General features: G+C 49.3%; 8 protein-coding genes across 8 annotated transcripts; 5 read left to right on the forward strand and 3 right to left on the reverse strand.

The window, feature by feature from the left end:
- Window positions 1-156: 156 nt before the first annotated feature.
- On the forward strand, window positions 157-1,552 carry N7466_004092 (uncharacterized protein; the record flags this gene model as incomplete). Its single annotated transcript, XM_057163489.1, has 3 exons — window positions 157-303; window positions 357-480; window positions 540-1,552. The coding sequence occupies 3 exons, from the start codon at window positions 157-159 to the stop codon at window positions 1,550-1,552; spliced, it is 1,284 nt and encodes a 427-aa protein (XP_057022170.1).
- Window positions 1,553-2,560: 1,008 nt separating this feature from the next.
- jhd1 ([Histone H3]-lysine-36 demethylase) lies at window positions 2,561-6,847 on the reverse strand (the record flags this gene model as incomplete). The annotated part of the gene is made up of 2 exons (XM_057163490.1): window positions 2,561-3,493; window positions 3,554-6,847. 2 exons carry the CDS (start codon window positions 6,845-6,847, stop codon window positions 2,561-2,563), a joined length of 4,227 nt encoding a protein of 1,408 aa, XP_057022171.1.
- Window positions 6,848-7,864: 1,017 nt separating this feature from the next.
- Window positions 7,865-8,573, forward strand: N7466_004094 (putative pre-mRNA branch site protein p14; the record flags this gene model as incomplete). The annotated part of the gene is made up of 5 exons (XM_057163491.1): window positions 7,865-7,896; window positions 8,022-8,045; window positions 8,154-8,210; window positions 8,275-8,402; window positions 8,473-8,573. The coding sequence occupies 5 exons, from the start codon at window positions 7,865-7,867 to the stop codon at window positions 8,571-8,573; spliced, it is 342 nt and encodes a 113-aa protein (XP_057022172.1).
- Window positions 8,574-9,610: 1,037 nt separating this feature from the next.
- N7466_004095 (STIMATE family protein) lies at window positions 9,611-10,744 on the forward strand (the record flags this gene model as incomplete). Its single annotated transcript, XM_057163492.1, has 3 exons — window positions 9,611-9,770; window positions 9,812-10,041; window positions 10,094-10,744. 3 exons carry the CDS (start codon window positions 9,611-9,613, stop codon window positions 10,742-10,744), a joined length of 1,041 nt encoding a protein of 346 aa, XP_057022173.1.
- Window positions 10,745-11,453: 709 nt separating this feature from the next.
- On the forward strand, window positions 11,454-13,474 carry N7466_004096 (WD40 repeat domain-containing protein; the record flags this gene model as incomplete). The annotated part of the gene is made up of 4 exons (XM_057163493.1): window positions 11,454-11,771; window positions 11,839-12,330; window positions 12,395-13,256; window positions 13,323-13,474. 4 exons carry the CDS (start codon window positions 11,454-11,456, stop codon window positions 13,472-13,474), a joined length of 1,824 nt encoding a protein of 607 aa, XP_057022174.1.
- A 642-nt stretch (window positions 13,475-14,116) lies between these two features.
- Window positions 14,117-15,747, reverse strand: N7466_004097 (uncharacterized protein; the record flags this gene model as incomplete). Its single annotated transcript, XM_057163494.1, has 2 exons — window positions 14,117-14,554; window positions 14,629-15,747. The coding sequence occupies 2 exons, from the start codon at window positions 15,745-15,747 to the stop codon at window positions 14,117-14,119; spliced, it is 1,557 nt and encodes a 518-aa protein (XP_057022175.1).
- Window positions 15,748-16,947: 1,200 nt separating this feature from the next.
- N7466_004098 (TFIIIC subunit 6 family protein) lies at window positions 16,948-17,906 on the forward strand (the record flags this gene model as incomplete). Its single annotated transcript, XM_057163495.1, has 2 exons — window positions 16,948-17,013; window positions 17,100-17,906. The coding sequence occupies 2 exons, from the start codon at window positions 16,948-16,950 to the stop codon at window positions 17,904-17,906; spliced, it is 873 nt and encodes a 290-aa protein (XP_057022176.1).
- A 1,729-nt stretch (window positions 17,907-19,635) lies between these two features.
- Window positions 19,636-19,881, reverse strand: N7466_004099 (uncharacterized protein; the record flags this gene model as incomplete). The annotated part of the gene is made up of 1 exon (XM_057163496.1): window positions 19,636-19,881. The coding sequence occupies one exon, from the start codon at window positions 19,879-19,881 to the stop codon at window positions 19,636-19,638; it is 246 nt and encodes an 81-aa protein (XP_057022177.1).
- Between the last annotated feature and the right edge of the window lie 1,231 nt (window positions 19,882-21,112).

Genomic DNA, 21,112 nt, shown 5'->3' on the forward strand with positions numbered 1-21,112 from the left:
GAAACCAGTCAAATAATTCGTCGCAAAAAAGCGTGAGATTCAGAAATTTGAAGACAGCGCTAAAGCTGATATAAGCGAGGATTCAAAGACGCGATAGGGCGATAGTGCGGGGAAGCGATCATCAAATGGGGTCCATCTCCCACGAAACAGGCCATCATGGCTTCTGATTCCGCGGCCACTACTCGTCGCGTATGGTCTGGGCTGGAGGATGAAAAGCTCCTTTCTCTTGTGCAAAATATAAGTGATGAACGAGGCGGAAACTGGAGTGACATTTCGAGGAACCTTCCGGGACGATCGAGTAAGGTCAGTTCAGTCCGGCCGTAAGCACAGAACGAATGAAACTAAGTTGTAAGTAGGACTGTCGAAAGCGCTGGTTTCACTCGCTAGATCCTGCCTTGCGAAAGGGTCGCTGGTCGAAAGAGGAGGATGAGATGTTGCTTGCGGCTCATAGGCGGCTAGGGCCCGCCTGGAAGGATATCGGTAAGCCGGTGGATTTGGTCTGTGAAGCCGAGATGGTGCTGATTTTGACGTGTATTTAGCGCTTCTCATCGATGGCCGAAAGGACGATCAGTGTGCGAAGAGATACAATGACATTCTCAACCCAGCCGCGAGAAATAGGCTTAAAAATTGGTCGGCGGAGGAAGACCAGTACTTGGCTGCGAAGGTCCAGGAAATTGGACACAAATGGGCTGCTATTTCCGCTGGACTTCCAGGGCGCCCTCCCTTGACATGTCGGAACCGGTGGAGGAGACTTTCCAAAGAGTTGTCCAGGATATCTGACTCAACTTCTACTCCTACTCCTAACGAGCCTCATCGTTCGACCGCACCGGCAACAATTCCAGCAGCGGCCTCAAGATCCAACTCAATCAGCTTTCCAATTTATACGTCTTATACAATGGCGTCGGATCTGTCAAGAAACACCCAGAGCTTTGGGTTGCCTTCTGCCGATCTATCTTTGGACCTACCAGAAACCACTATTCAAATGCCCATATACGGCATAGACGACTTGAGTGTCCACAGCACATCCGCGTATGGAATGGACAGCATGAGCATTCATAGCACTCAAACCTCCAACGGACCAAGTCTAGATATACCAGATTACTCCTTTTCACGCGGTCGCCAGGATCAATTCTGGGAATCTGCCATAGAGGGCCCTTCTTTTGCACTAGCCGATCGCAATTACGAGTCTGAGCCAAACATGTTGACGGATAACTACAACCCCAGGTCCATGTTTCAGCGAAACCTCATGCATAATCGCCGTCAGTATCCTTGGATTCCGCCTTCGGGAAATAACTTGGATAATATTGCTTCTCTCGATCTAGCGAATACTCAAACTCAGTATCCCCCGTTTGAGATACCGGGGTTCGTTATTCCAGAGCTTGATGAAGAAACACAACCCGCCATGGAACAAGCTGCTGTTCATCAGGTGTTATCTTCTCCTTCGGAGTCTGTTGGTCCTGGTGGTTCTTTGGCTGGGGCTGGCGGCTCGGGAGATGTTCAGCATCATCACCATTTTCATCACCATCATTATCATCATCACTATCACCATTAACTTTGCATTTGGGGGACTCCGAGCCGTGATAAAATACAAAGTAGGTGAGATGGATTGTATTGTATGAGACTTCCCGTTCTCTTGTTTGTCTGGGACATACTTTGACTGCTCTCCGTAACATTATCTCCAATCTACGTCTCCACTGCCAGCGCATCCTAGTAGCCTTGCGGGTATAGATAAATGAGAATGCTTGCGCTTTTTGTCACCTATTTAGGTACTAGGGAACCCGGGATAAAACTCGATATTCAACCATGAAGGTTTAGTTAGCTGCTAGCACAGACACGTATTGATCTTAACAAGTATACTAGTACTCAAAGTGATCGTCACAAGAGCCGTCGGCAATTCATCTCATTTGCCGATGTAATTGCGGGCCGGGAGCAGGGGAAGCCCCAACTCCGACAACTACCAGTTGACAGCAAGCATTTGAATTATTGCACTTACTTATTATCGTATATAAGAAAATGCCTGGAGGGCAGGTGATTCACAGTCCTCGTTTACTAATGAAAAAACCCGCCCAAGGGATAAAGGAAAAGAAGATCAGAAGCCTATCAGCAAATAGTTGCAATCCTGTTGACACAATCGACAAGAATGAGATAAGTAAAACCAAAACACTAAAGGAACGTCCAGATGTTTGGATCATAAGTGAACAAAGGAAAAAGGAAATCACTTGAATAAGCAAAGAGACCCAAGACCAAATTGAGAAACCCCATGCACACAAAAGACTCAAGATACAGAACTCCAAGGTCACCCTATCTCTGAGGGGAAACGATAACCAAACATAAGAACAAAAAAGACTACAACGCCAATTGAAGGATGGGGGCAAGAAAAAAATCAAAGAGAAAAAAAAAAACATGAACGCCGAATTTCCACGCCTGACACTTGAAGGATATCCCGAATAATTCCTTGCTCTGGGCAAAGAAGAACCTAAAAAGAAATAACAGATATGATAACTCTCCGCATGCAGTCATGAGGCCCCTATATTTGTACGGGCGAGCCCACAATGGGGCTCTAGCCTCGTCGTCTTCGCAGCCCAAATTCTTCTTCCTGGAGCTCTCGAATGAGCCGCAGGCTCTCGGCATCTGTACCAGCCTCGTCAATAATGAGGTGCTTTGTATGCTTTAACTGGTGGGGAGATAAAGAATTGGGCGCGTGACGATCGAAATGTCTCTCCACCATCGGGGAGCTTTTCTTTGCATGTGAGGATGATGGACGTGACGAGGGTTTCTTGGGGGAATAGGTAAAACCCGACACGGTCATTCCACGCATATGCGGGTATGAAATATTGGCAGACTTAGATGCACGGTTGGTAGACGCCTCTGGCGCAAAGCGTTCGGCATGCCGAGGCTGATGTCCGTGCCGAGCTTGGTCACCGTGTCGGGATTGGTCACCATGTCGAGGTTGGCGAGAAGAATGGCGGGAGCTGGAATTCGGCGTGTGAAGCGCAGTGGGTGCTTCACCCTCAACGGACGCTAGTGCCTCTCCGTCCTGCACCACATCCATTTCGTCGGCCAGCGACGTAGGCGGGGAAACTAGGGAGGCGGTAGGTTTCGATGAAACTGACATAGAAGTGACATCCTTCCCTTCAACCAAATCGGCGTGGAAAGCGGGCGGCGATGCATATGAAACGTGGCCAATGTGCGTCTCATCCTCTTTAAAAGGCTGGTCCTGAAGCTGATCTAGAGAACCATAGCCAATATGATCGTCGTCATAATTTGGGACTGGCATTGCGTGAGCCATCATGCCACCATCTGTATGTTGACTGTATAATGCCGGTTGTGCAATTGGAGATGTGCTCTCTTGCTTGGTCTTCTTGGCTGTAGCAGAAATGGCCTCGTCTTCATTAGGACGGGGTCGTTTTGCAGATGTAGTGCCACGAGGTTTCGACCGTTCTTGGGCTTTGATCGGGTCAATATTTCCACGGTCATCGTGGATGCAACGACGCTATGTGTTGGTTAGCTTTGAATTGAATGATTGAAAATTGGTATGGAGCTTAGTACAAACCTTGCTTTTCCGACAGTCGTCACATGCCTTACTGCGCCCCTTCTTACTGCCATTGGCACCGTCGGGGCTGCCTTCATTGAGTCTGTTGGCAGCTGCGGTCGAGGCACCCATGATTGTCGATTGAAAAGCCGAGTCAAAATGTTCCAAACCAGGCACACTGTTTCCCTGGAATCCAGCTTGAGAGGCGATTGCAGCCAAGGAGTTCAAGGCAGAGACTGCATCCTGGGCGAGGGAAGATGGGGTGCTGAGACCCGATCCAGGTGCGAATCCATTGATTGCCATTTGCCGACCCTGTATCCACTCATTCGGCTCATCCTTATGGCGACACCTGATACGTCGTCTGCGACAAGCATCACAGGCGACGCGTTTCGGACCAAGACCCGAGCCCCGTGGCGTAGAGCGTGGTTTAGGCGTCGTTGGTTCTTGAGGAGTAATCTCTGCAATAGGACCAACCGGGGCAGGTGTTGCACTATCGGATAACGCGAGAGTCCCGCTGCTTGCGGGAGGCACAGGAGTAGCATCCTCTTCCGTGGGTCGTTGAACAGCCTGTCTTTCGGCGTAGGTGCGCTGGCTGTCCACATTACGTTCGGAGCGACGGCTAGGCCGACCAGCTGGTCGTTTATCTGTGAGAGACACCTTGGGGTTGCTTTCGATTACACCTGGACGAGTCCACTGAGGCGCTTTCTCGTTACCGCGTTTCCAGACAGCCCAAATACCAAATTTGCGAATTAGGTCCACGGGATCTCCGACTCCCTTCGGAATAGAACGTCTGACAGCATTGCGCACATCCACTGTCACCCCATCGACGTTATAAGAGCTTGCAATGAGAGCAGTCCGAAGAAGATACTTAGTCAACTCCGGCAAGCCCTCCAGCTCTGCTTGAGAGTAAAATCGGGCGTTGTAATAAGGAGAGCCGGGAGGCTCTTGGTTGGCACGTTCTCCAAACTCATAATAGATAGGGTAATGTCTGTGGACTCGGAAATTCTCGTCCTGGGCGAAGGCCTCCAGCACATTTTCCGGAACGGGGTCATCTTCTAGGTACTTCAATGCCGTGTACCATTGAATCTTCTGGAAGAAGGGGTACCTGAACTTCTTAGGAACCTTCGTCTCCTTCTCGATATTGAGAATCTTGATCTGCATTCCGTAGTTCAGTCTAGTAAGGAAATTGCCACCTATGACTAGACTGTTCTCTGGGGTCCAAACGGCATGGATCCAGCCGGATGGGATAAGCATGGTGTCCCCCTCGGACAAATCAACACGATAGCACTCCTTTGTTTGGTTGCCAAGGAATATTGAATCCTGTGCGGGAGAATTGCACCACTCCTCGTACTTCCTGAGATGTTTGTCTTTCGGAGGAATGAAAAAGAATGTCTTTTTGCCTTTGAGAATGTGGTAATAAACCGAGGATCCACCGAAATCGATGTGGAAGTCGGTATAACAGTCGGCGACAGACATAAGGCAATAAAACTGAACCTTTGGGTAGTCGCCAATAGCCTTCAATTCTTCAGGCCATACAGCGTCTTGGAGATCCAGGTCGCGTACAACCTTAGGTCGCTTGATGAGACGGCCTAGCTTGCTTTGCGATACCTCCAAGCTGATAACGTTTCGAACGGGCTTGTTGGGTTCAGAGCTCTCATAGTAATCGGCCCATTTCTGCATGTTCCACCTCTTATCTTCGCCTTGTTGAGACTTGACATCAATAACCTCGACCCTCTCCTCGGGGCCGTAGAGCTCCGCCACTGCCCGAACAGTGAGGCCTTGAGGAATCACCATGTCAAGTTGATCTTGACCACATTCAGGGTGATTCTCAACATCAATTGCCTGTTCAGAAAGATGGTCGAGCAGGTCATCAAACATTTCCTGTGTTGCAGCTTCGTGCACCAAAGTCTCTAAGTCTGCGTCGACTTCGGGAACGGGGTCACGGCGGTTCCAGCAAGCCGGAATAACAACAGGTTCATTCCATCCGTTGCCTCGTTCGAAGTATTCTGCTGTGACCAACTCCGGCTTCATACGAGGAAAGCTCTCCGGTTGAAACTTGATCTTACCTTGACGAATAGGCTCAAGATAGTGGTGCTCTGCGGAATCAGTGGCCGCTTTGACAACCCCCTGATTCAGACCAGCATAATCAATTGCTGTACGAGCACGCGAAGATTTGCGGACAAAGGTTGTTTGCCCATGGGTGGACCGGCATGCACGACAGATGAATTTATCAACGGTGCGAACCTCTCTGTCGTTCTTGAACCCAGCACAGACAATATGGAACCAGCGCTTACAACCGTCGCAGCCGATCCAAGTATCTTCATCTTGCTCCTCGGTCTCTACCGGAATTCGCACCAGGTGACACGCAGTACAGCTTGCTTGATTCGTCTCACTTGATTCTTCTTCAAGTTTGGGGACGGGTTCAGGTGTTTTGCGAGGAATGGATTCTCGGTCCTCAGCAGATTGATGTTCCCCATATCCAGCATACCGAGATACTTCCACCCCGGGAGTGCTATCCTCATTTTCATCTTCCCAAACGACCGGAGGTAATGTCCCTGAGCTAGTGGCTGGACGTACGCCACGGATGACAGGGCGCGAGAGAAATGCAGACCCATCTGAACGAGACCTCATGCGTGATGGCGGAATACCATCCTCGTTGTGCAGGGATTTCCCATCTTCCGGGCCAGCAGAATCTCCAGCGAACCCAACTCGATTGTGTCGTATTGAGTTAGCGCCGTGATTGTGGTAGGACTCGTCAATGCTAACCCGTTTTCTGACGGTTTCGGGGTGAAAGTGGGTGGGCCGGGCAAAGTTAAGCAAAAGCTCCGCGTCGGTTTTCATGCTGTCTATGAAGGCAGAGTGGGGATTGCTCGGTGGAATTCTCTGAGACTGATGCGGTGACGGATCTCGTTGTGACCTGGGACGCTTGGCCGGTCTTTCGGAATGGTTATCGGGAGGAAACAAGGGTGCAGTCGGTTGAGAATTGGGGGAAGGTGGACGGCGTGAGAGGGGTGCGAAAGTTGGGCTGGTTGCGAGGGCTATGGTCGCAAGTGTGTCGATTGTAGAATTTGATCGGCCATGGCCCGACCGTTGATGGGAACTTGCATCGGTAGCAACACTCCGGCTGTGGTTTGAGGATCGCTGGTCGCGGTCAAGACTGGTGGCCCGAGTGATATTACGCTCGGCCCAAGAGGCGAGAAATTCGGTGGTGGATGGAGTTATGGGTTCGACAGCGCGTCGCGGCGGAGGGGACGGAGTGCGGTATTGTGGAGGGCGCTCGCCCGCCGGGGATAAAAAAGATGCAGCGCTCATCATTTTCGCTCACTCGGCAGGGTATAAAAGAGAGTGAAGTGGAGGAGCCTAGGTTGGGGGTGCGAAATGATGCGCTTGCGGTGGGTGGATGCAAAGCGGGGATGTTTGACCACACGGACTAGCGAGAGGCCGTCGCAGGAAGAAGGAAAGTCATTCCTGGCAGGAGGGCATTCGCACGAAGGACCGCGAGATGGACTGAGATGGTCGATGAAATGATTGCGGGCGGTAGGAGGGCGGATGAGGGAGGTAAGTTGTGGATGCGCTCGAGTTGAGGGGGTTGAGTCGAGCGGCGGGAGGACAAAGGCGCCGAGAGTTCGCGCCGCAAGTCCGCGGGCAGAGAGGAAAGGCGAATCGAGCGCAATCCAGTCGGCAGGAGTGAGCTCCTGCGAACTGGATAACAAGCTGAGAATATGGGGATGGATGGAACGTTTCCGGGGGAGGCGTGGGTGGTGGTCGGAGGGTGGAAGATGTCAGGGCGTGAAGGAGGGAGAGTGGTAGGCCGAGTAAGTTCGCAAGGTATGTACGCGGGACAATCTGCGGACTAGACAATGGATAATGGCGGCTTTGGTCCTCCCCATACCAAGAAATCGAATAATGTATAATTCTTTGGGAAAAGCAGGTTATGCGATTCAATTGTGTCGAAGGAAAAAGAAGTAGAAAAGCCTCTGTTGAAATCCCCGACTCAATTCGACTTGCGACGAGAGCGTCGTTGGCCGAGCTGTGTCAAGATTACCATACATGACGAGACGTGGGGAGCGGATTTGGTTCAAAAGCCAGCACTTGAGGGTAGACAGCCCAGTAATATTGTCAGGTATGGTAAACTGCTTACCTCACTCCGTTCAACCGTCGTCGTCGCTAAACCAAATTCGGCGATGCCAAGAACTTCTCTCGTGCATTCTGCGTGTTCTTGTTCCTCTTTGCGATCTCCTCTTCCTACCACCACTACGGCCCTCGATACCCTGGGTATCTCACTCCTAACTTAATCTTCAAATCCATCACCTTTCTTACATCTCTCTGAGGATGAGCCGGAAGCTCGCTCCCGAAGCAAATCGGTAAGTGATTTCTCTTGCCCCTCCCGGTTTCCGATGCCCATCCGCCACAGTGCAGACCAGGAGTCAGGCCTCATCGGGGATTGCGTCCGTCAAACAGGGAATGCTAACATAGACTATTTTCGCAGGATTCTCTTCGTCAAGAACCTCAAGTATGTCACTTTGCCATCCGCCACTGCCCGCCGATCCCCCAGATTCGTCACGTCTCGACATAACATCATCTTGCAAGTGAGAGTGGACTGCTGACTTCATCTCCTTAGCTACAACGTAACGGCAGATCAACTATTTGACCTTTTCGGCAAATTTGGGCCCATTCGGTAAGTCGCCGAAGCTCTAAGTCATGAATGGACTTTTTTGGTTAACTTATTTTTCTCCCGGTAGTCAAATCCGCCAAGGTATTGCGAACAACTCCAAGGGTACTGCATTTGTGGTCTACGAGGACGTGCACGACGCCAAACAGGCATGCGATAAGCTCAATGGCTTCAACTTCCAAAACAGATACTTGGTCGGTACGTTTGCAAACAACCACTCGGGCTTGGATGGGTCAACAAGTGACGGTGACTGACAAGCGTCTTTTAGTATTGTATCATCAACCGGAAAAAATGCTCCGTTCCAAAGAAGATCTTGCAGAAAGACAGGAAAACCTTGAACGACTTAAACAGCAGCACGGGATAGAATGATGTGATGATATTAGGCTCTAATGATGCCCTCTGCAAGCATTTGGCTGCGCATGGTGTTACAACGACTCCAATTCTATCGAATTCGGCTTGGTTGAGGGGTTACCGGCGTTTGTTTTTATTCCCTGGGATTTCTTCTTTTTTTCGACCTTCGACTCTGGGCGGGCGACGGAGGTTTGATCGGTATTATTTCTTAGTCCTCGTGGATGATCGGGGAGCTTTCAGAAGAACCCGTCCGAACGAGAGATTGATTTCTTTTCTTTGTGCATTCTATTATCATATCCTTATTTTTGTGATCTCAATATGAATCCCCCCCCATTTTGCTCAGCAACCACATCTCAAATCTCATCTTCGCACGTCTGAAGTGATCAACGAGAGCGCAGAGCGCCCTTCAGATTCATATTGATCCAGTTGGCTCTTTGGCATAGAAATCAGGGTCTTGCCCAGGCGGGCGGTAAAGCCAAGCATTCACTGGGCGATCCACCTTTATGCAGACTCTCGACAATAAGACATGAGACCCTGTTGCTCCCAAGGTTATCAAAGGCCTCTTCATCAATGAACTACTGGTATATAGGTAATTAAAGGTCAAATAAATAGTCAAATCTATTTGAATGTCAAGGTTACATACCTAATAGACCTGCTCCGGTCGCTAGCCATCTCCGTACTTACTAACTTGAAAAAGAATTCCAGGAAATATCATCTCCGTCATAGGGGCAAAGCAGCCTGATCTAGCCGTGTCGATCCCGCTGCGGGGGCCGACACCGCCTCCAAGGCAACTCGCTGCAACGTTGTACCTCTTCCACACACCCTCTGCTTTACCTTTCTACCTCTGCACTCTAATCCTAGGCTGCCCTTTACATCATTCGATATCGCGACCGATGCTTTCGTGTATGACTTGCTGCCTCGGTGCCCGATAAGCCCCTGTGGCTCTTCAAGTCAACGCTACACAACAAGGCGGTAATCTCATACAGGTCATATTTCGTCACCTTTGATCGATCATAATACATCCAAGACCACCCCCAATCCTTGCATGAAAGGTCATGGATGCGGATCTCGCGTTATCGATCGCCATCAAGGCCTCTACCACCCTCATCGCTGCAACCTCTCCCCCACAAGCCTCGCAAACCTCACCACAACACATGTTATACTACCATGGTGCCACCGTGACAGGGATGGGAGACGACCCAAAAGGAGATGGTGGTGAATGCAAACTGCTTGGACCTTTCTCTCTGATTGTTCAGGCCGCCCTGGGGGGTTGGCACTCTTATCTTTGGTCTTCAAACGATGGAAAGAACGGCCCCAGAGGCCAATAAAAGTCTGGGCGTTTGACGTCTCGAAACAAGTGTTCGGCTCGTTCATGCTGCATCTGGCAAACCTTCTAATGTCCATGTTTTCAGCTGGTCAGCTGGAAATACGAATGGACTATAAACCCAATCCCTGTTCCTTCTACCTGCTAAATCTCGGAATCGATGTGAGTGGGACTTTGGCTTCCTTCAAATATATCAAGCTAACAAGCAGTCCAGACTACTCTTGGTATTCCTATATTGATTGTTGCGCTTCGGATTTTGAATCTGATTGCTTCCTACACCATTCTCGCCAACCCTCCAGAATCGATTGAGTCCGGGAACTACAGTAACCCCCCTCGCGCATCATGGTGGTTTAAACAATCCATTATCTACTTTTTGGGTCTGTTGATCATGAAAATATGCGTATTTTTCTTGATTCAGCTGTTTCCCTTCATTATCAAGGTTGGCGACTGGGCTTTACGGTGGACAGAAGGAAACACGGCCCTTCAAATCACCTTTGTGATGCTTCTCTTCCCTGTCACCATGAACGCTATCCAATACTACATTATCGACACATTCATCAAGAAACCCATGTCTCGCGACTTCTTTGCCGATGATGATTCTCGTAGTGATGCTGTCGCAGATGAAGACCTTCACCGAGAAGGTCTGCTGGATGGTATTGATGAGGCCTATTCGTCCGATTCTGATAATGACAGCTCCCCAGGGAAGAAATCACCAGTTCCAGTCTTACACCCCAAGGCATCGATTCAGGAATCAGAAGTGCTCATGAGTGAGGACCATTCGCCAGTTCCTCCTTATCATGCTCATAGTTCCAGCTCTGGCAGCAGTCATCGCAATCATGACGGACAATCCAAACCTGTGGTATAACTGGGTTATTAATTCAACGATGTTTAAATTTTGGTTTTTTGGTGATGTTGGTGTTATGTATTTTTTCTTATGAGCGTTAAATTTCTATCAATGTGTACACGAATACTATATGAATCAATTGATGAATTAAATTGATTGCTTGATTTTCAACATTCAAATGTATGTTTAAACCAGTTGACCAGTCATTGATCAATGGATTCAGGCATACCTCAAGTATATACATGTATTGATAGTACCCAGGTCAAATTGCAGTTGGTGCATTATGCATGTGTACATTCTATGTAGATACATATATGTACACATGCAGACATATCGCGATTCCGATCCGAAACATTTGAAATCCAAGTTAAAAAACGCATAGGGCAATACTAGATCAACTGGACAAGAACCTTTGAAGCAATGTTTCTTTTCTTAAAATCTAGAGCCCATGAGAGCATCATTGTGACCTACTAGTTGTAACCGCGGTACGATAAATTATGATTAACTAGTAGTAGTCAACTAGTCAATGATAATATTTGCCTTAATAAGGCACCAAATAAATGTACTGACCGTCTACCACACCGCCTATGTTCTGCCGGCGGTGCAAAAATCAAAGCGAAAAATATTCCTATCCCGCTCCGGAAGCTTCAAATCGCCGATCACAGTGGTAAATTGTGACGGAACACGATACCTCAGTCTTCATTCGACAGCAGAATACTGAGATATCACAATGCCCGAAACAAAACTCAAGACAAAGACCAAGCGGGCGGCCGCTCCGTCTGAGAACTCCCCGATGAACCAGCAACCGGTCGACGACATTGACATGGACGATGAGACTAGCTCCGATGAGGAGGATTTCCCCGAGAAGGACGAGGCTGAGCTGAAGCTGGAGCGCATGCTCTTTGGTGATGATGAAGGTTTCATGGGCGCATTGAAGAACCAGCAGGAGCGGGCAGATGCTATGCAGCTTACTCTGCACAGTGATGAAGAGAGCGATGCTGAGGCTGAGGAAGGCGAAGAAGATATTGAAAATATGGCGGATGCAGATGTATGCAGCCCACTCGGAAAGGCTTGATACCGGCCTGATAAACAATGCTAATACTTATTTTTGATAGCTCTTTTTCCTCGATTCAGGTGTTGCAAACACAGATCTCATTCCTTCGCCGGAGACTCCGTCAGACGACGAAGACGAGGAGGCTGCTCCCGCAGCCTGGTACGACAGTGACGATGAGCGCCTTGCCGTCTCCCTCACAAGCCAGGCCAAGCTGCGAAAACTGCGCGTGGCCGAGTCCGAAGATATCATCAGTGGAAAGGAATACACTCGCCGATTGCGCAGACAATTTCAGCGCATGCACCCCACTCCCGATTGGGCGAACCCCGAGCTGGCCGCTATGCACAACGAAAACTCAGACTCCGATGCCAGCGGGGAGGAAATGGATTCCGACGATGAGAGTGCGCAGTTATCAATGCAGCCACTGGCTAAGCTGCTGCAAAACGCCACCGATCTTACCCGTATCGACGACAATACCCGCTCTGGCGCCAAGCGCAAGTTGCGACAGGAAGTCCTGGATATCACACGCCTGAAGGATGTTGGCAAAACGCAGCCGGTAAGAGTCTTCTCTGATGCGGTTCAACAAGTATTGGCCTTGCTAACGAATACTTCTGTATTAGTCCTCCATTGACTCGCTCAACTTCCACCCTCATTACCCACTCCTGCTTTCCTCGGGCCCTGCATCAACTCTCTTCATGCATCACATTTCTCCCTCAGCGCCATCTCCTAACCCCCTCTTGACCTCCCTGCACATCAAGCGCACTCCAATTCACACATCCGCCTTTGCCCCGCCCACGGGTAACAAGATTTTCGCATCCGGTCGACGACGATACTTCCACATCTGGGACATGGACACCGGCAAGGTGGACAAGGTCAACGGAACCGCAGACCGAAGAGAAGAACAAAAGTCCATGGAGCGCTTCAAGATCTCCCCATGCGGCCGCTACGTGGGCCTGGTCGGTACCTCTCGCAAGGGTGGTGGTCTGATCAACGTCCTCGACGCCAACACCGCCCAATGGATCGCGCAAGTGCGCGTCGACGGCCGCGGCGGTGTTGCTGATTTCGCCTGGTGGTCCGACGGCGAGGGAATGACCGTTGCAAGCAAGAACGGTGAGGTGTCCGAGTGGGATGGCCGACTAAACCGTGTCGTGGCTCGCTGGCTCGATGCCGGTGCTGTCGGTACTACCGTCCTCACTCTGGGTGGCCTCTCGGGCCGCAACACACTTGGTGGAGACCGTTGGGTTGCTATTGGAAGTTCTAGTGGTATCACCAACATTTACGACCGCCGTGAATGGGCTGCTGCGTATGCAAACGCTTCGAAGGAAGAGAAGGATAGCGCTTCGCAGGGTGGTGTTCCTCGCAACCCTCAGCCGACGCGTGTGTTGGATCAGCTTACCACCCCTGTCAGTCATTTGGTCTTTGCTCCTGATGGCCAGATGCTGGTTATGGCTAGTCGCTGGAAGCGTGATGCGCTGAGACTTGGTATGAATAATCTCCTCCCTTCTTTGATCAGTCGGATTTTTTTTTTACTAACCCTGTTCCCTTTAGTTCACCTCCCATCTTGTACCGTGTACCGCAACTGGCCCACTTCCAACACTCCATTGGGTCGTATATCCTCGGTGGCCATCTCACCGAACTCCGAGCAACTGGCTGTCGGAAACGAGCAGGGCCGAATCCGCCTGTGGGAGATTAGAGGATAGATATAAAAGCTAGAGATCTGCTCTCATACTGCATTCCATGTTGATGACTTCTGACCTTTGGTCATCTTTTACTGTATATCCTGGCGTCAATGATCAACATACTCATATCAATTTCCTGAGTTTTACATCAAGATTGAGTCAAGTTTTAACATTAGGTATGGATCCATGAATTGCTGTAGAGACTCATATGATTTGGTCGTCTATTGCAACGTATGTATAAGCAAAATTTCCCCATTCCAACATTTGAGATTCTAGAGAAAGTTGAGATCAAAGACACAAGTACACCAAACACTCAATCCAAATGCAAAATAAATCAGAAGCTAAAGAATGACATGCTCCAGGGGTAGGCTACGTCAGTCATGGTATCATGCTGTTCAAGCCTAAGCCTTTGGCGAAAACAGGGTAATGTAAAGGAGCGTATTGAAAGGCGTCAAAACAGAATCTATGCTATCCGTTCAAGGCTGACATCATGTAAAGCAACAGAAGACAAAAAAGGGGGGTATATAGTCAGCGCAGAGATAAATCGTGAATAAATGAGAAACGTAATATGCGTGCAAAGATTTCGTGTAAGCGAGGTAGGGTAGCAGTGATAGCTGAGGAGGAGGAGGCGGAGGAAGAGGAGGGTAAGGAGAGGAAGTATGGTCACTCTCCGGGCCCAGTGGAACCCCATCGTGGGATTCGTCCTGGCTCACCAATCCAATCTTTGATGACACAGGCTGCCCTATCAGGGCCCTGGCATACCTTGATCCGATGGAGGTGTTTGAACCGGGGTCCAAGAGGCCCGTTCACGTAGTGGTATTGTCCGGCAAAACGGTACTGGCGAGAGTCACCTAGCGGGTAGAATTTGTCGCCCCAGTGGCCTCTGAAGTCGAACCATTCTGTGGGGGATGTGGGGGTAGCGGTGGAGGCGCGGAGTGTGTCGTTGGCATGGTCATATGTATATGCATGCGAGTTGAGTAAGGGGTCCCAGAGTGGACCTCGATCCGTGACGTCGTGGAGTAGACCCCATGGGAGAATGTAAGGGTGTACGTCTGGGGTAGCGTACATTGCATGACTTCCCTCAGCGGAATAAATAACAGGCTGCAAAAGAATTCGAGTCAGTACGTTCTCACTTTTCATTCTTTAAACCCTGTCACTTGGGAGCTTGGATTTACCCGTTGCCCGATCTTCTCCACTGCTTCGTATCTATAGGCCTCGCCCGCTGTGTGGGCGCTGAAGAACAAGGCTTTGGGTTGACCATTGTGGAATCGAACGAGGCAGTGTTCCCAATCGCCGACATGGTTACCGAATCGGACATTTGCAACTGTGTTGCCCAAGTTGAAGCTGTAGAAGAAGAACCAAAAGGCGTCCACGACTCCGTGTCCTTTGTCCATTACCAGTAGGATTGCGGGGGCATCGCTGCGGCCTCCAACTTCGTTCGGGAGAGGCTCCTCGATTTTTTTGCCGGCGTATCGTTTTCGTAGTTCGTCGTGAAGGTACTTTTGCGCTTTGGATGATTCTTGTTGCATCGAATCTTGGGTATCCTCATCATCGTCGCGGTCAATTTGACTCAGATCAAACCACTTGGCCCGATCTTCTGTTGTGTCACCGGGAATTTGTCCATCTACTCGGCCATCCCAATCCGCCCATGACTGTTTCGTTCCACCTTTAACCGGTTGAGGAATATTCTTGTCGCCTTCCAGCCATGATGGACGGGTCTGGACATTATCATTGCTGGTCAAGTAGACATTACGAGGAACCCACTGGTTGAGTTGATCCAAATTTTCTAGAGTCGGATGATCCCATTGGGCCTGGATAGGAGTGTAATTGAGCATGGGGGTGGTATGGTGTAAATGTTCCGCGATATCACCGGGCCAAAACTGTTCCCCGGAATAGAGGTGGACAAGTGGGGCGTAATCAAACACATAGTCGGGGATCTCCCGCTTAGCCCGCTCCTCAGCATCCCACTCTGACTGATTAGCCCCGCCAAGCCAAAATGAGCGCCAGGGCTCAGCCTCGCTAAGCTCTCCCTCTGATCGCTCTACCGATTCCCGTTGACCGAAGGGGACGTGGGCGGTTTGGAAGTGTGCATGTGCGGCACCGCAAACGCCAAGCCAGCGACAGCTCTTGCGATCGAACCAGGAGCGCGAGCTTGCGATCCAGCTCGCTTCCTCCCGGTCTTCGGCGTACCAGACAAAGGAAGCTGGCTTGAGGACGCGGGCTAAGCTATTGAGGGAAACATAGATGATCAGGGTCGACAAGGCCGCAATGGTTACCTGGACCTTGCGAGTCATCTGCTCAAGGCAATCGGAGTAGATTGCCTGTACGGAATTGTCTGAATGATCATGGAGGGACAAAGACCTTGAGGAAGAATCCCGGTCAACACGGGATGGGTCAATGCAGGAAACCGATGATAAGGCTGAGGGGCATGCCGGAGTATAGGAGAGAAGCAAAAAAGGCACAGGATGGGAAGAGGTCTAGGTATAAACTTTTTAATCCATGTCAGTTTGACCGGACTATCCGATTCTAGCGAATGTTCCCCTCTTTTTTCTTTTTCTCTTACTTCAATGAGGGAAAGGATTTTGGGGGGGGGAAATAAGAAAATAGAAAAAAAGAAGAAAAAAAAAAAACAGCAAAAATAAGCAAAGAGTCTCGAACAAGTCAGCATCTGCACCCGGGAACGTGCGGAAAGGCCTACCTGGCCAAGTCGGAATGCGATCGCCATAGGTTCCCTCCCGAAGGCCTGCATGTGCAGCTAACGGAAGACTCGGATACTTACGAACACATGATGTTCTGGTAATTGCAAGAAGTATCTGGGAATTTAAACAAAAGACATTTTGATCTTGATTGAGTATATATCTACTAGTAAATCTTCCGAAATTGCTGTCTTTTCACAACATGGCTACGAGGTTTTCCATACAGTACATGTAAGTGAGGGGTTAAAGTATAAGGCTGAAACCCTCGATTACTCAGTAACGTTGGTTTCCAAGGGTTCAACTGAGGGGCTAATGTAGATCATCGATCTTGCGCAATTTATCTTGACATTTTGATTTGTCACATTACTCAAGTGCTACAGGATTCAATGTTTAGTACACATTTTGCCCTTTGATTCTTTTGAATCATTCAAACATTGAATGGACAATATGAGGCTTTATTTTGATTTCGGTAAAAATTGCCAGTCAAGTGAGCCCTCTTCTCGCGTACATCGCGTACATGACTTTGCCACCGCTAAAATCAATTCGAAAAGTGGAACTGAATTGAAAATAGAAAAGAAGACTAAGTCAAATCGGGTCTAGAGACGGTGAAGTTACCGGTGGGGCTGCTCCGTGTACATACATTGTGATATCCAGAGTACGGAGTATACGGAGTACAGATGATACCTTCTCACCGCTTTTCCTGTTGATTGCTGACTCAGACTCGGAGCTGCTTTTATCTTATCGCATAATCATTATCGGCGCAAACCCAGAAAATAATCCCTTTGATCGCGACCAATGATGGATCCCTCAATGGAGATCGACTCGGATGAATACGAGTATGAATATGATGAAAGAGAGACAGAGGTAAGGAAACATAAAACCATGCAGTTTTCATTTCCCTGAGTTGCGCTCTTCCCGTGGTAAATTCTCACCTGACACTTCTCTCCAAGAGCTTCTATGTCAACCTAGACCTCACCTCTTGCAATGGTCCAATCCGCCCTCCTCGAATGCGAGATGAGGATTCACGCGATATCTCTGCCATAGAGAACGAACCTTATGGGGGCCCTGATGACCTGCCCGAAGACACTACATTTACACCTCTCGAAAGCACCGAGACAGCCACGTTGCCCGGCGAGCGAATCCAGCTTCTTGGCCTTCACACGTGCAACCCAGTTGTCTCCTACCACAACCAAATCTTCAGTTGCGCTTGGGCCGATCAGATCGGTACTGAGTTACTCTTCACCCACCCAGATGCAGCTCCAGATGCAGACTACCCACCCCTGCGCCAGGGTCCTGGCTTTGAACTACTCGCCGCCAATAGTGTTAAGATCCTAGGCCGCAAAGCGAACATCACCTCCAGTTCTGGGCCCGGATTGGTCCCTGGAGATATCAATATCCCCAACCCTATTCCAACCAACACGGGCACTCCTGATTCATTCCCTGCAGACCCTGCCAGCATGACCATCCACCCGGCCCTCCAACATCCCACTACGACGCATCAGGCCAACTTCATCCAACGGTTGCAGAGTATGAAAAATGCAAAGGGTCAGTCGGATACCGTGCGCAGAGTCATGGGCACCAAGAAGGCCGTGAACTTTGACGATCGCTTGAATGCCTGGGCTCGCACCGAAGCTCAAGTAGCAGAGATCACCAGTCTGAACCAGCGGGCTGCAAATGGTGACGAGGAGGCGCTGGAAATTTTGGAGATGATGATCCGCGACCTCGACGAAGCCAATGATTCTGAAGAGGAATTTTGAGAACTTTTCCCGTTCGGCAGATTCACGGGATTAAGTTGACGACTGATATTCTTATCGCTGATCGGGAAGATCAGAGAAACCCTTTGGCCGAGCCGCGGGTATTCGGTCCAGAACCCGATGATTTCTGATTTTACCGTTGATGTTCCTGCATTATTCATTTCTCCACTTCTTACTTGTTAGTGCGCCCGAGAAACATTAATTTATCTCACACTCGGTTGCTCGTGGACTCTTGCAAAAGTCCGCCCATTGCATCCAGTGTGATCGCCCTGGGGGCCAACATCAGGACCTTTTATCCATGGGGCAACGGGCTGATCCCCCTGATCCGACCACAACGAGCCGCCCCACTCGGAGGAGCTTTCATTCAAAGCTGATCTTCAAGACAGCAATCGCAATGAAGCAATGTGATCAGCTCATTTTGGTCTGAGACAGGCCACGTCATTCTATTATTCCACCTCCTCAATTATGTGATGAAATGGGAGGAAAAAATACTTAAAGAATCAAAATTCAGACAGCTTGCCCCCGACCCGATCAGAACTTGTTTCGTCGGAGTCATCCTCGGGCGAATCTTACTCATCCCAACAAAGACGGAAACCCCAACCCAAGCGACACAACACGGTCAAGACATGCGATTAGCTTCTCCTGGTGTCATTTGTGACGTCGTGATCGGCAGCGCCGGTTCACATGTGCCAACTCCCCGGGTCTGACCGATCTCCACTCAGTGAATTGAAAATTCAAGATCGCAAGTTCGTTGTGTCGGTGTGCAAACGATCGGACTCCTTTTACGGAGTCGTACATACAGAATTGGTTGTACACGGTACTTTCCCATCCCGTGGTTGAAATGTACCTCGCTAGACCGGGAAATGATCCTTTCAGAGCATCGGGGACTCCGGTGGATCTACGTACTTTTGTCAAAGAAGGTCCCCATAAACTATGCACCGAAGTAAACTAGCATGCTACTAGAACTTTGCTCTAAGCGAGATTACCCCATTCACAACGAAGCTTTCCACATCTTTAATTGCCACGTTTTGAGAGTTCTGAGATCATAAGGATGTAATCTAGACGAAGTGGAGCCTTCTACTCTACCCCCTACCAAGCACAGCACTAGCACGTATGTTCAAGCTCCCTAGTAGAAACGATGTTACAATGAAAGAAGAATACTTATTTTTCAAGAAATATTTGTGATTTCAAAGCTTAGCCGAGGGAATTCCCATACCGAATCCCCCAAACTTTTCTGTGCCCGGACCCTAAAAACGAAAGAATCAAAAAACCTCAGACAAAGGCCCCCATTCGAGCCTAAAGGCCTAGAACGCAAGTAACTATTCCACGCCAAGCCCACGCTGATGCAAACAAAGGGTGATAAGAGATGGTAAACAAAAAAAAGACATCGCAATGTATCCCGGGACGAAGGAACGGAAAATTAATAGAAAGCAAGGATACAAGGCACGATATGAGATTCTCCGACGGAGCCAGCCCCTTGTCCCTTTGTCGTGCAATAAAACGAGCCAAGGACAACCGGAGAACCTGAATCGAGACCGTGCCCGTATCCGGATGTAGTTGCGAATGCTCAGGACCTGCTGAGCAGAGAGAGATAAGAGGTGTTGGATGTTGGTGGTGAGGGGAGGCAATTCAGGGTGGTCGTACGGCACACGCCTGGATGAGAGTCATTTTTTTGTATTTTGTGTTTTGTATTTTGGTTTCTGGCTTTTGTTCGGTCTTTTGTACAAGGCCTTTACTCGAGGCTGAGACTTGGGATTTTCTCATGCTTGCTGCTGGATGCCTTGCCGTTGCTGTTGACGGCGAAGAAGACGGGGGAGGGGGGAGGCGCGGGAGGCATGCCGTCCTCCAGCTTCTTGGATGGCTTTTGGCCGGCCATGATGGACTTGCTGATATCCTGGGAGAAGGATAGAAGGGCATCCCCGGCGGTGGGGGGAGCGAAGGAGAGAGGAATCGACTGGGAAGTAGCGACGGACGTCATTTTGAAGAGGGTAGTTGGTTGATTGGAAGATGGAAGTTGAAAGTGAGGTATGTATGGGTTGGATTTGTGTAGATGTAGAAGTGTAGAAGTAGAAAGTGGAGCTCGGGGAGATGGGAGCTTGAATCTCTTTTGTAGGTACGGCGTGATACCTCGGTAACGAAAAAGCTGAGGCGAATTGGCACAGGGGCTCGTTGAGATTCGGAAAGGTCAAGATCTGGGGATCTGCGGACTAAATAAATTATCTTTGTTAGCAGTTGTGGATGGATATATGGAGTGCGTGTTGTGGTTCTTCCGAAACTGCCCGAGGGACATTTGTTCCCCCGGTGGATCGGGACTGGGGGCGAAGTATATAGGATATGATGTAACGAGCGTCTCTGCTGGAGAAAAATATCCAATATCCAACTTACCTGGGAATCTTGAAGCTTGCTGTAGATCACTGGGGAAGTGAAAGGGAGAAAAAGGATAAGTGGAGGCGAGGATAGAGGAAATAATTTAACGGCTGAAAAAAAGTCTGGGGGATGATAAGAGATAATAAGCGGGCTAGAATCCGAATGAATGGGCGATGTACACGTATTGGCTTGAAGTCTGATAAGCCAAGGTCTGAGAGCAGGAAGTGAAAAAGAGAAGAGTCTGGATTGTGTCTGTGGCCTTTGGACTGTGCCGGTAGTTATACTCTCAACCATCTCCCTTTCTATTTTTTATTTTTATTTTTTTTACTTACTCAAAATTCAATCAAACTGAACAAATCACCCTGTGGAGTAAACATAAAATCAGAAAGTACCCGGTACCAATCCAAAGTACCAAATGCAAAGATCGTCCCAGCCAAGCCCGATCGCCTCATTCTCTCGTCCATATAAGGGATGGGAACCATTCCCGGAAGGGCGGAATAACCTCTCTCAACTCCATCCCTCTGGGGAAGTGAGTGACGCGTTGCAAGTGTGGGGGAAAAGGACCCATCCAGGACCCATTTAGGACCCAGAAGGGGCAAAAAAAAAAGAAGTTGATGGATCAGCTCTTCTCCGGGGTTATAGGCTGTAGACCACTAGTTTAGCCTTCTTAAGGGGCTCCGGGGAACCGGGGCCAAAATCCCGGGCCTTTCACCGTGGGGGATTTGGTTGGGATAAGTAACATTAGGGATGTGCATCCAATTTTTGTGAATTGAATACAAAAAGAAAAAAAAACAAATAGAAATAACTAAAATAATTAAAATAATCTAAATAATCCAAATAAT

This window comes from Penicillium verhagenii (assembly GCF_028828195.1).
Source record: "Penicillium verhagenii strain IBT 33310 chromosome Unknown utg000005l_segment0_segment0, whole genome shotgun sequence".
NCBI lineage: Eukaryota > Fungi > Ascomycota > Eurotiomycetes > Eurotiales > Aspergillaceae > Penicillium > Penicillium verhagenii.